This window comes from Phalacrocorax carbo, chromosome 2 (genome assembly GCF_963921805.1).
Source record: "Phalacrocorax carbo chromosome 2, bPhaCar2.1, whole genome shotgun sequence".
NCBI lineage: Eukaryota > Metazoa > Chordata > Aves > Suliformes > Phalacrocoracidae > Phalacrocorax > Phalacrocorax carbo.
The window spans coordinates 42809722-42821767 of NC_087514.1; the positions used below are offsets into that span (position 1 = coordinate 42809722).

The 12046-nt window shown below is 44.1% G+C and overlaps 1 protein-coding gene across 6 annotated transcripts; it reads left to right on the forward strand.

Moving 5' to 3' along the window:
* Positions 1 to 333: 333 nt before the first annotated feature.
* LOC104051433 (short-chain dehydrogenase/reductase family 16C member 6) lies at positions 334 to 10904 on the forward strand. Of its 6 annotated transcripts, none has more exons than XR_010371467.1 (8): positions 335 to 554; positions 2526 to 2869; positions 4752 to 4883; positions 5880 to 5979; positions 6935 to 7079; positions 7653 to 7775; positions 8304 to 8822; positions 10244 to 10904. XR_010371467.1 is itself a non-coding variant. In XM_064442686.1 (8 exons), exons 2-7 carry the CDS (start codon positions 2549 to 2551, stop codon positions 8395 to 8397), a joined length of 915 nt encoding a protein of 304 aa, XP_064298756.1. In that variant the 5' UTR covers positions 335 to 554; positions 2526 to 2548; the 3' UTR covers positions 8398 to 8440; positions 8729 to 10904. The 6 variants fall into 6 exon arrangements, 5 of the variants coding, with proteins under 5 accessions (XP_064298757.1, XP_064298756.1, XP_064298752.1 ...); XM_064442686.1 differs by having other exon boundaries at positions 8304 to 8440; positions 8729 to 10904; XM_064442687.1 differs by having other exon boundaries at positions 334 to 554; positions 8729 to 10904.
* Positions 10905 to 12046: the final 1142 nt, after the last annotated feature.

The window sequence follows — 12046 nt, forward strand, 5'->3', positions numbered from 1 at the left end:
TTTCACTACGGGGAGCCACTGGGTCCGAGGCACGAAAGCCACCTTCTCCCAGTCCATCACCTCCCCAACATAAGTTACTTCTCGCCTCGCAAAGACCAAAAGCACATAATAAATACTGGGGTTTGGGGGGTTTTTAAAAGAAAGCGGGGCGGGGGCGCGGGGGGCGCTGCCCAGGGAGCCCCCGCCCAACAAGCCGCTCGCCCCGCAGAGCCCCCGGCCCGCGCCCGGAGCCGAGGGGGCCGAGCGCCCCCACCGCCCCCCGGCCGCGGGTCCCCTTCCAGGGGGCGGCCCCGCCGCCCGGTCCCCGCCCCCGCCCCCGGGGCATCCCGTCAGCCCCGCGCCGCGCCGCGCCGCGCCTCGCCGCGCCGGGGCTGCCGGCCGGCATAAAGGCCGGGCCGGCGCCGGGGCCGGCGCCATGTCGCGCTGCCCGCTGCTCCGCGCTGCCCTCGGCCGCCCCGGAGCTGTCGCGCCGCGCCGGCGGAGGTTGTGCCCCGCCGCCTTCTCTACCTCTCTCGGTCCTTCGGGCCGGCCGGCGGGCGGAGGTACCCGCGGCGGTGGGTGCCGGGGCGTTACGGGTGGGGGACGGGGCAGGGTGCGTGGCCGCTGGGCGGGGGCTGCCGCCGTGTGTCCGGCGGTGCCGGGCGCCGCTTCTCAGGGTGCTGAGGCGGGTCCCGGGGGGTCGGCGAGCTGGTCACCGCAGCTGCAGAGGGGCTGTGGGTTGGTGTTGTGGGGGGTTGGTTGGTTTTGGTTTTTTTTGTGGTGGTAACTGGGTAGGCAGGTAGGGTGTGTAACTGATTTAACTTGATTACACATAACTTAAGCAACTGCATTTATTTGAAGGATCTCTTGCTTCTGTTTTAGACCCAGCAAAGAACTTGTGTGTCAGAAAAACTTGCTGGATTTATTTTGATGTGCATGAAATTCAATAACACTTTTCCTGTATAACTCTGGTGTTGCTTATATTTGTAGTAACGCTGTAGCTATGAGAGCCTTCTGAAGGAGATGTCAATATCTGCTCTGGAAAAATGTTCCTGTGCTGTTTTCATATTTCCTCCATTTCTTACTGGTGTTACTGCCTTTCCTCTGTGCCAGAACCTGTGCATATGTTTGGTTCTGTTCTAAAGGGAACGAAGAACAGAAAGCATTCACCCTATGGCCCCTCCTCTTCAGAAAGAAGAACTTTTTCCTACTTACTATGATTCTGATGAATGTTTGTCTGTTATCGGAACAGTTTTAAGATGTCCTTGTGTTTCTGCCAGAAAGCTTGCTGGAATAATTTGCTCTGACTGAGCAGTGACCTCCCCCTTTTCAGAACTAACCTTGTTGCCGGTGTACAAAACCCGAGACTCATGATAATGTGTGTATGTCCACATGCTAAGTCTCATGAACTTTGCTCGGAGTAGCAGAGAGCTAACTTATCTCTTGGCAGTGGTCAAACACTATTACCCATGCACCTGGACAGCAGTGTTAACTACGAGATGTGATCAAGCTGGGCATTAGTGCTAAAGGTTGAAGTATAAGCACCAGCGTGTTCTTCCTTCAGCTGAGAAGGAAAATACTAATCCCTCATACCATAGTTAGTTGAAGATTAAAACCTGCTTTGACCAAGGGTGCATTTTTTATATGGCATTCATATACCAGGAAATAAATAGCCTTCTTTCAAGGACTTAAATGCCTGCATGGTGTCAATGTTGGTGTGATGAGTACAGCCTGTGAAGTTAAATGTGCACCTGAGATGTCATGAGCCAAGCCCAAGACACTTGCTTAATGCATGGAGGTGAAGAGAAGCAAGTCAGTGGCTTTGTAGTGCGTTCCTGAAAAAAAGGCTCTGTTCAATGGCAAAAGCAGGCTCTCCTCAGTAATGGTAGTGCTGGTAGCTGAAGAGCTAGTAGTGACAGTCAGTAAGTTACCTGGTGTGTTTTGCAGATTTATAAGCATATTGTATTCTGAAGCTCCCTACGCTGGCAGTTTTTCAGCAGGGTTGAGAATGTGACTTGGTCTGCGTATGATTTCTTGATGACAAGGAGTGCCTATAAAGCCAAAAAGTCCTGGTCCTCAAAGGAGACTATTTTCCTGACCTAGAATACTAGCACTGAAGCTGCTTGATCAAGGCATGAGTTTCAATTTGTAATTGCCGTGTATTTCTGCTTAAGAGGCTCAGGGGGCAACTGTCATGTTTTTTGATTCTCGTTTTTGCATTGACATTCTGTCAGAGCAGAGGTGGAAACCCCTGATGTGAGGGGCAGGGGATTTGTAAAGCAGATGAGAGCAGGTGTTTCCTGCCTCTGCCAAATGGTAGATCAATGGTGTGCTGTGTTCTGGAGTAGGAGCAGCTTGGAGGTGATACAGAAACAGGACAAATGGCTCAGACGTAAGCCTATGTGTTTTTTTGAAACCACACGCTGACGGAGGCGAGAGAAAATATTTAGAATGGGTCTGAGAATGCTTTTCAGCTCTGAAAAATTCATGTTTGTATTTTCTGTCTTTATGGTTTATTCTATCTGGTAAACATTTTCTTTTATCAGGTACCTGAAGAGAGAGCCTCAAGATGAACTTTATTCTGAACACATTCAGATTCATTGGACTTACTGTTTATTACGTGCTGGAGTCGCTAGTGTTCTACATTGTGCCTAAACGGAAGAAGAACGTTAGTGGTGAAATAGTACTGATAACAGGAGCGGGAAGTGGCATTGGAAGACTGTTGTCTTTAAAGTTTGCCAGGCTTGGAGCCACACTGGTTCTCTGGGACATTAATGAAGAGGGGCTCAAGGAGACGAGTAGACTGGCCCGAGAAAACGGAGGAGCGAGAGTGCACAGTTACATCTGTGACTGTAGCAAAAAGCAGGACATCTACAGAGTAGCTGATGAGGTAAAGTGTCTTATTTGTGGCTTCGTCACTATTGTAAGATGAGCGCATGCATGTGTGTATGATGTATGATAAGTTTTAGTGGCTTCAAAGCAAGAGATTAAAGGTAATCCATTCAGAAGGTGTTGCGCATGCGACAGATTTAAAGAATGCTCTCTTTCAGAGCTGACTTGTGTACCTCTGTTTCTGTAAAAATAGAGCTGGTTCTCTTTTCCGGTAGCTAATTTCAACTGGATAGCTTCTCTTTTGTTCAGTTACCGAGTAAGCACTCACTGGTGAAGTGCAGAAAATCAATTTATTGAAGCTAAGGCAGTATTGCAAGTCCTGGCAGCCTTTTACCAAAAGTAAACCCTAAAAACTGTACGTTGTAAGAAGGATTAACTGCTTAGGCAATTTCAAATAATTCCATGGCAGCGAATAGATTTTTGGAGACTCACTTTATTGGAATTAATAAATGTATCTAGAAGTCTTAAATACTTCTTACTTTCCTTTCTGAAGAGCTTTGTAAATATAGCGTATGGCTAGGTGTTTTGGGCAGACCAGTAGAATTGCCAAAAGCTTAAATTGCTTAAGTTTCCATTATAACAACCTGTTTTCATTAGCTTAAAATGTTGCTAAACTTAACTGTTGGACTAGAAAATTTCCACAGTGAGTGTTTGCCTGAGGATGAATTCTTAAACAAAACAAAAAAAAAAGTTCAGCTGTCTTCAAGAACATCCGTTGGCTGAAGTAATGTTCCTCTTCTGCTTTTTAAGAAGCTCTAGCCTTCTGCATTTTTCTATCTGTCCCAAAATGACTAGAGCACACTCTGTGATAAGCTTGTGTGTGACTTGCAGCTTGTTCCAGGCTGGTACTGATGGTTTTAGATTCTGGTAATGCTGCTCACCCTTGGTCCCCCTTGCAAGCAATGTTATGCCAGCTGAGTTGCGCAGCTGCTATCCTCACAGATCGGTTGCAGGTGTCTCACAGCAGGCCTGTAACTGTGCTTCCCACTGAACGGAGCAGAGGAGGAGGGAGTATTGTAGGGTGAAGGACACTGGAATGAAGAAGATGGAAATTACCTTTCAGTTTTGAGGACTTGAGGGCTAGCACTTGTCTGTGGAGAAAAGCAGTAGCAGAGCCTGCTATGTAATACATGTTGGTGTTTAACAGTCGCAGTAAGGAGAAGTGGAACATGTGGAAAACAGCACGAAGAATCTTGAAATATCCAAAATCTTAAGATGCTACTAAGTAACTGCTGCCCTGTGCAGTAGGAGAGATGAATCCCTGGGCTGTTGGGATGCAGGCAATTAATGCCACCAACAGGAAATCCATTTTTCCTTCTGCCTATCAAAAGACTCAAATACTGCGCAAGCTGGCTTCAGCCTTCAAGTCGTACGGCAGCACTGCTTCTGTGCTCCAGTTCCTCTGGAGCAATCTCACAAGTGAAAGTTTAGATATTGCAGCCTTCGCATAGATTTGATGTGCCTGCTTCAGGTGAAATGGCCTGGGGATCTATATACTGTGCCTTACCACATGGCATAGAAACGGCTGTAGAAAGATAATTGCTTATTGGTTTTAAGATGGGTTTACTATAGCAAACACTTGTTGCGTTAGCTAAGCTCTCTGCAATAGAGACTGTTGCAGCAAGAACTAGAGGTGCTGAAAGCAGGAGCCTGTGTGGAGCTGTTGGGCTCCACACCTCCAAGTCAGTCCAGTTGTAAACTCAGCTGTAAAAAGCATTAGGTGAGAACGTGCAAGAACCTGAGGTGTTTGGATCCACAACCAGCATAATAAGTTCACCTTAGCTGACATGTGCAATATTTCTTTTTCTTATGTTTTTGTATAACAAACATATGCATGTTTTTGTATTTAATGTATAATATCTTGAGGCTTTTTGTTTTAGGTTAAAAAAGAAGTTGGTGATGTTAGCATCCTAGTCAACAATGCTGGTGTTGTAACTGGGAAGATGATTCTTGATTGTCCAGATTCACTTATAGAAAAAACCATGGAAGTGAACACAATGGCACACTTCTGGGTAATACCTGTACTTTGCATATACATACTAAAACATCCTTTTAACATGTTCTCTGTGTTAATTTTGCCTTTTGGAATTGAAGAAAATACACAAGGATATATAGCTCTTTGTAAGCTTGGTCAGAAATCATACAAGGAATTACTTTTTCTGCTCAGGAGGTTGTAAAATAGAAAAGGATGGAAGAAAGGATCCTTTGGGAACCTCTGGGGTAGGTAGGTGGAAGCAAAACTGCTTTATCTTTAGAGATGCTGTTAAGAACTGAAGTTCACAGTCTGCTGAATTCTGAAGCTAGTTCTGGGTTATAATCCCTTGATGTTAATTGACGTGAAGCAGGCCCAGCCTAAAAGTTGCTGCTCTAGTAACAGAAGAGTGTTCAGTTCTGTTAGCGTTGTAGCTGTGTTGTAGTGATGATAGTTTCTGTAAGAAATACCACATGTTCAGACAATGCTCTTGAGAAGTGGGGCTTTTGTCCAGAATGAGTAACTTAATGTGCTTTTTCTTCCTTCCAGGGAAGGCAGGTCATCTGTACGGTGTTCCTAGCATAAATAATTGCAAAGGGCATATTAAAACATGCTTCTGTTTCTTCATTAAAAAACCTTAATCACAAAGATAAAATGAATTTAATAGGAGGAAGCCATGAAATTCAGATTTTTGCCATTTCACAAAATTTGCAGTGAATACTTAATTATCATTTGAAACACTGCAGTGCCAAGCTTTAGGCTGAAAGATGCTTAAGCTGTATCTTTAGCTTTCAGCAAGTTACCATCTGTCTTTGGTGTTGAGGAGAAAGTGGTACTGGTGGGTCCTGGGAAGTCCCAGCTTCGTGCTTGAAGGTTAGAGTTCATAAACAACCACCTCCTTCTACCCCTCCCCCCATAATGGACGTGGGAGAAGCTTATTTCAGCTGTAGGGAGAAGTTCTTTAACACCTTCAAAATATTATAGCGTGTAGCTTACTTAATAAGATGTTTCACTGCAACTCTGACTTACATTGCAGACTTACAAAGCCTTCCTTCCAGCAATGCTGGCCTCTAACCACGGGCACTTGGTTAGTATTGCAAGCATCGCGGGACTGATGGGATTCAGTCGTTGTTCAGGTAGTGTATGAAAGCTCATGTTCGTTTGGACAATTAGTTTGATTTTAAACTTTGCAATTGATACTCATGGAAAAAAAAACTAATTTTGAGTTTCTGGGTCTTTGCGTATAGGTAAAGCAACTGGTTGTGCTTTCACACCAGCTGACCTTAAATAGACCATTCAAGTTAAGCGGCAGGTATTTGGTGGGGAAGTGGCCACTTTTGGTTCTTTTGGCAAGCATGCTCTCAGGCTGAGCAGATTCCTGTGTGGGTTTCTGTAACTCAAAGAACTACTAAAATCCAGATGTGGTACAGAGGCAGAGGTGCAATACCTCATCTTGCATTCTTTCTCACACCCATTCATAAGGTGACATAGCAGTAAAAGAATTCTGGCTTCAAGGCAATGATATGAAGACAAATTGAGTTTCAAGTTGAAACTGCATTAGGGAGTCTTGAAAGCTTACGTTTGATGCATAAGGAGCCACTGCATGGATTCAGAGATAAGGTCTGGTATGAAAAGATAATTTCATTTGCTATTGTTCAGTAGAGAGTGGAAAGGTGATAACAGAGGTGTGATGAGAAGCCCTCTGTCTGCCAGTCTCGAGCAACAGTTAATTTAGGAGAGGGAAAGTAAAGGTGTGACTCACATCAAAGGCAAACGTTATTAGTAACCTAATCCTGGAAACAGTTCCTACTCTGTTGTAAAGAAATTCATTATCAGACGGTAATTTCCTGTAGGTACTGTGTATATCTCATTTCTATACTATGGTGCTGCTGTTGTATACTGGGACAAAAAAAAGGCAAAAAAAGCCCCTGTGGCTATGCAGTTTACTTAGTAGAGCATAGTTTTGTCCTTCTTCTCTGTCAAAAACTGTTACTGCTCCTCTGTACGCATTCAGTGGTAGGACTCATGGAACCTGTTTAGTAAAGTTTAATTAGTAAATTGTTTACTGAAAGTAATATTACTATTTTACAGATTACTCTGCGAGTAAATTTGCAGCAGTTGGCTTTGCAGAGTCAATTGATTGTGAGATGAGAGATCTGCAAAAGACTGGTGTTAAAACAACAATTGTGTGTCCTTGTCTCATAAACACAGGGATGTTTGATGGCTGCATAAGCCAGTAAGTAAACTCTTGTGAGGTTTTTATGCAACTTGCATGTTTAGCATGTTATGTATTCCTATTTCCTTTCTGAAAATCATGAGCTAGGCTTTTCTCTGCTTGTGTTATTTTTTTTTAGGGCCTCAGATGGGTGTTAGCAGTGCTATCCAGTGACTGGGCAACCCACAGGAGAAAGCCCTCCGTACCTGACTGTTCATTAAATGTGAAATGTAATTGGTGTCCTCTCCTTTGCAGAAGCCAAATGCTCCACTTGTCCTCTCTGGTTTCTAAACCCTCATTACCTCCTGAAATCAGTGGCATAGCTCTGCTCAGTATGCTTGTATAATGACAGAAATTTAGGAGCCGAATAAAAACCTCATGTGTCTTGCTATGAGGGCTATGTGCACATCATTTTAGGAGAGACCATACAAAGAGAAAATAACAATCGCCACTCACTCCCTAGTGTAACAAAGGTTCTGTCGTTCATAGGATTTGTTGGTTTTTTCATTGAGTAACTGCAAAATAGAGACCATTTTGAGTAAAATGCGAATCCAAAGCAATTTGTATTATAGTAAGAAATGTCTTCTCTTCCAGGTGGCCACGTCTGTTACCTGCCCTGGAGCCAGAGTATGTGGCTGAGGAGATAATCACTGCTATTCGGCAGAACCAAGAATTCTTGCTGTTACCACGCATTTCTTATATGTTTGCTTTGAAATAGTGAGTTTTGCCTTTCCTTCCTTTCTTTTCTCTTTTTCTAGTCCAGGGATGTTTCACCGACATTTTTGACTAAAAGAAATCCAAACCAGGCTTCCCCTTGTCGGTATGAATTTTCATTGAGCTCTGCACGTTTCTGGAGTTCTCATTTCTAGGGGTTCAGTCTACCCTTGGTCCACAGAACAATGACAGAAATGTCTAACTGGGACTTGATGACTCCACTCGGGTGCAGTTTTACTGTGGTCTGTAGAGACTGGGCCTGCTCCTCGGTAACTGCCCATGTGGTGTCTCGCCGCAGCATTAGGGCACTTCTGACTGTTGCAAGCCAGGTTGGGAAATCGATCTGTCTAATAACTCAGGCTGCCAAATGAGTGTAATGGAGAGGACCAGTGGTACTATAGTCTAGAGAGCAGACTGTCGTTGCCACTATTAGGCAGGTAAAATTAATTCTGTGATAAAACTGCATAACTCTTCTGATGTCTGTTCTGGTTTTTCTTTTTCTTTTTTTTCTTCAACTCCCCAACCTCACAGTATCCTACCAGTGAAAGCATTCACTGTCCTTATGGACTATCTTTCGGTCCACCGTGTCATGACTAACTTCAAAGGTCGACCAAAGAAGGACTGAAAATGCACAAAGACCAACAGCTCTAAAGTGGACCTTGTTAAAGGTGGTGATGGGGAAAGTCTGGCTCTGTAGCAGCTGTGAACTTAAGATGCCTTGCTTATTAGTAACAGTTTTTAAAGGGAATTCCTAATTGGCTCTTAATCAACAGCTTTCACTTGAACTTTTTTTAATCTAGTTGAACTGTTGTCTTTCACCTCATTATGGAAATACATTACTTGAAATTAGTTGCTTTGGTTATGTCTGTTATAATGCCTTAAATATGATCCTGCATTACAAACTAACAACTGCAACTTTTGGGGGAGACGAGACCAAGAAGTCGTGTGTTTGGCAGGGAGTCAGGAAAGCCTCTAGAGGACTTGACTTGTTGCTGCCATTTACTGAACCGTGAGGAGGGGCTGTACTGCTGGTGCCACTACCATTCCCTGGTAAGCTGAGGAATTCAAGAGTTCCCTGCAACAACAGATTCTAATTTATATAAAGAGAAGTTTTGTGAGCTTTAGATGACTATGGATGTTGGGATGGGGAGGGGGAAGGATGACAATTACAGATTTATGCACTAATCTACCTTTTTCTAATTTATTTTAAAAGCTAATACTGTGACTGCAACTTTGTAGTAGAAGACAGACTTCTAAGTGCGGTATTTTAAGAACAATTTTAAATTTTCACGTCCTAAGCAGAATAAGCTTTTCTACCTTGGAAACTGTGTTCATTTACAATACACTTCAGGAAATGAAAGTTACTAATTAAAAAAACAGATACTGCCTAAATGTGCTGTCCATATGCACTGTTCACAAAGACAGCCACTAATAACTGTGGTGTATCTGTGTCTTGCAGACTCCTCATCTTTTTATACTAACAGAACACATTTTTCCTCCTAACCATGAAATACTAGGCGTGCAGGATTCTGGAGCAAGGGAGAAGTGGTTTTATATGTATATGAACAGTAGGAATCAAACTCCAGTTCTTGTGAGGGCAAGTAGCTTTTCATTCTTAGTGTCTCTGCGAACATGTTCTGCTGAGGGAAACCAAAAGCAATGAGTCCGGCTGTGGGATTTGTGGATTCTCAGCAGGTTCAGGTTTGTCACACACATCCGGATCTTCCCGGATAATTTGTGCCAGAGATGTACATCTCCATAGGGATTTTCCTACTTTGCATCATTATTGAGCTTGGGAGGGGCCTCTGCTCAGAGCAAGGTCAATTAGAGCAGGTTGCTCAGTATTGTGGCCCATCAAGTTTTGAATATCTCTAAGGCTGGAGATTCTGCAGCCTCTGGGCAACCTGTTCCAGTGTGGGTTCACATGCAGTTTGAAAACAAACAGATTATGTTGAAATTGAATGTACTTTTTCCAGTTTGTGCCTGTTGCCCCTTGTCGTTTCAGGGGATACCACTAAGGGTCTGGCTCTGTTTTACACCTTCCCATCTCAAGTACTTAGACATGTTGAGCCTGAGCCTTTTCTTCTCTAGACTGAGCAGTCCCAGTTCTCTCAACCTCTCCCCGTATGACAGGTGGTCCAGTGGCCCTTCATGGGACTCATGCCACTGTGCTCTTATCTTTTAGAGACAGAGTTCTGTAGTAGGTTGATTGTGCACAATCTGTCATATGGAGCTGCACTAGAATATTTCTGCTAGCTGGGTGTCCTGGTAGGAGTCCACAAATGTTGCCTTCATTGCAAGTGTGCTGCTACCACTTTGAATATTGTGGTCGCTGTCCAATTACTTTGACTGGAGGATAATAGCCTATCCGGCTGGTGGTTTTGATCTCCCACGTTTCCTGAGGTGACATGACAGATATGCAGAGTTGTATCCTGGAGGTCAGGCAGCACAAATTGTTTCCTTGTGTTCAGGAGGCGGTATGGGGTGAGTATTTGGATCTTCACATGACATGGGAACTTCTTGAGGTAAAAGATGGCTTACTTCCAGCATAACTGTGATCTTGATTGCTTGCTTTCCTGATGTGAAGAAGGACTCTTCCTGCTCTCTGCAAGACAAATCCTCACAGAAGGATTGCTGTGGTCCCAAGTTTGACTGGGATGGCTGCAGTGACTTGACAATCACCGATACGGTGATTTGAAGACAGTCCAGAACATGGTATTTTGTTGCCTGTTGTGTTTCTTTTCTCTGTGTGTTCACATTCCTGTGGTAGCAAAAATATTACTATCCACTAATGCTTCAAAGTGCAGAGAATATTATTTTTATAACTTGAGCCTCTGAACAAGATGGAAGAGGAAAACAGCGACAAAAAGAAGTAGCAGCTAAGATACAGGCTCTGTTATTTTGTGAATTTGGAAATTGTACCCAACAGCAACATGTAGCTGCTTAGAAGCTGGTCTTCATGGTGGTCTGATCTTATTTCAGGCAGGAACCCAGCAGATACCTCTCTTCTGGTAACTTTCCTAGGGGCAGTTGGTCTCCTGAAGACACCTCTGTGGACTGTATGCTTTGCTAAGCAGCTGTCCAAAAAAACCCATAGGCTTTGTAAAATAAACCTTTTAACAAAATAACTTAGCTTCTCTGACTGAGGTGTTTCTTTGATCTGACAGATATGAGGCACAGGCTTGGATCCACAGCTGTCACATATGCCAGGGAAATGCAGAATTACTCTCTTTCCAGTGAGACTTAGCAGAGTCATTTGTGCTTCAGTAGGTGGGGGAGCATTACAGGCAGAGTGGCACTTGTCCACTCTGTGTATAACACTTCTTAGTCCTAGGCTGCTGTAGCTTGACAGATCTTTCCTCTGCTTGCCAAAGCCACCAGGCTCAGAGCCTGAAGTTGTGCAGATAGCATATACCTGGGGAAAACATAGCTTTGGCTAGGGAAGAAAGAGGGGTGAAAAAAAACCATGCCTCCTTGCCTTGCCCTCAGCAATATTCACACTAGGATTATGAGAGTCCTCATAATCTGGACACAGATAGAAAAGAAAAGGGTATGGCAAAGTCCTAGGCTGTATGCCAAGATGCCTCACAGTGTTGGGTGGCTACTGCATGATCAAAACAAACCCTGATTATTGGTATAGCTGTGTTGAGAGATGTCACCCTTCTCCAAGGTGGTGCATAGCTACAGCTATCTAGGGAAGCATGGTTCTGCAGGGCTTATATTGGGATAGGCTTCCAGACTTGCTGCCCAGGAGAGAAGAACTACAGAAGAGACCCAGGAGAGCGTGGCTTCCTCCTCTTGTGTCTTGATGGCCAGAGACACCAGTCCTGTCTGTGGCACAGAAAGAAGAATCAAGAGAGCCAGAACATGAGCGGCAGCAACAGCGCTGTCAAAAAAAAAAAGTGGTTCTTTACAAACAAGTTTTGTGGGTTGGCACCATAAACTTCATGTCATGAAGGTGCCATCATCTAGGCTATGAAACCTAGGTGCTGGTGCAGTCCCACTGGGGGAGAATCTGCATCTGGAGGAATCTGCATCACCTGTATTAAGTGCATCACTGCAAAGGCATCTTGCTCAGAGACAAATGCAGAGCGAGATGTGATAGCTGAGGAATCTGTTGAGCGTGCAATTGCAATCCTCAATGATGGAAAAACGATGTGTATTGTTGGAGAGCTAACTGGAGGGTCTTCTCTATACTAATTTTAGAAAATATGCTTTGCATTAACTTATTGGTCTGTCTGCATATTTCTGGCACGTTAATGGTTGACCCTGAA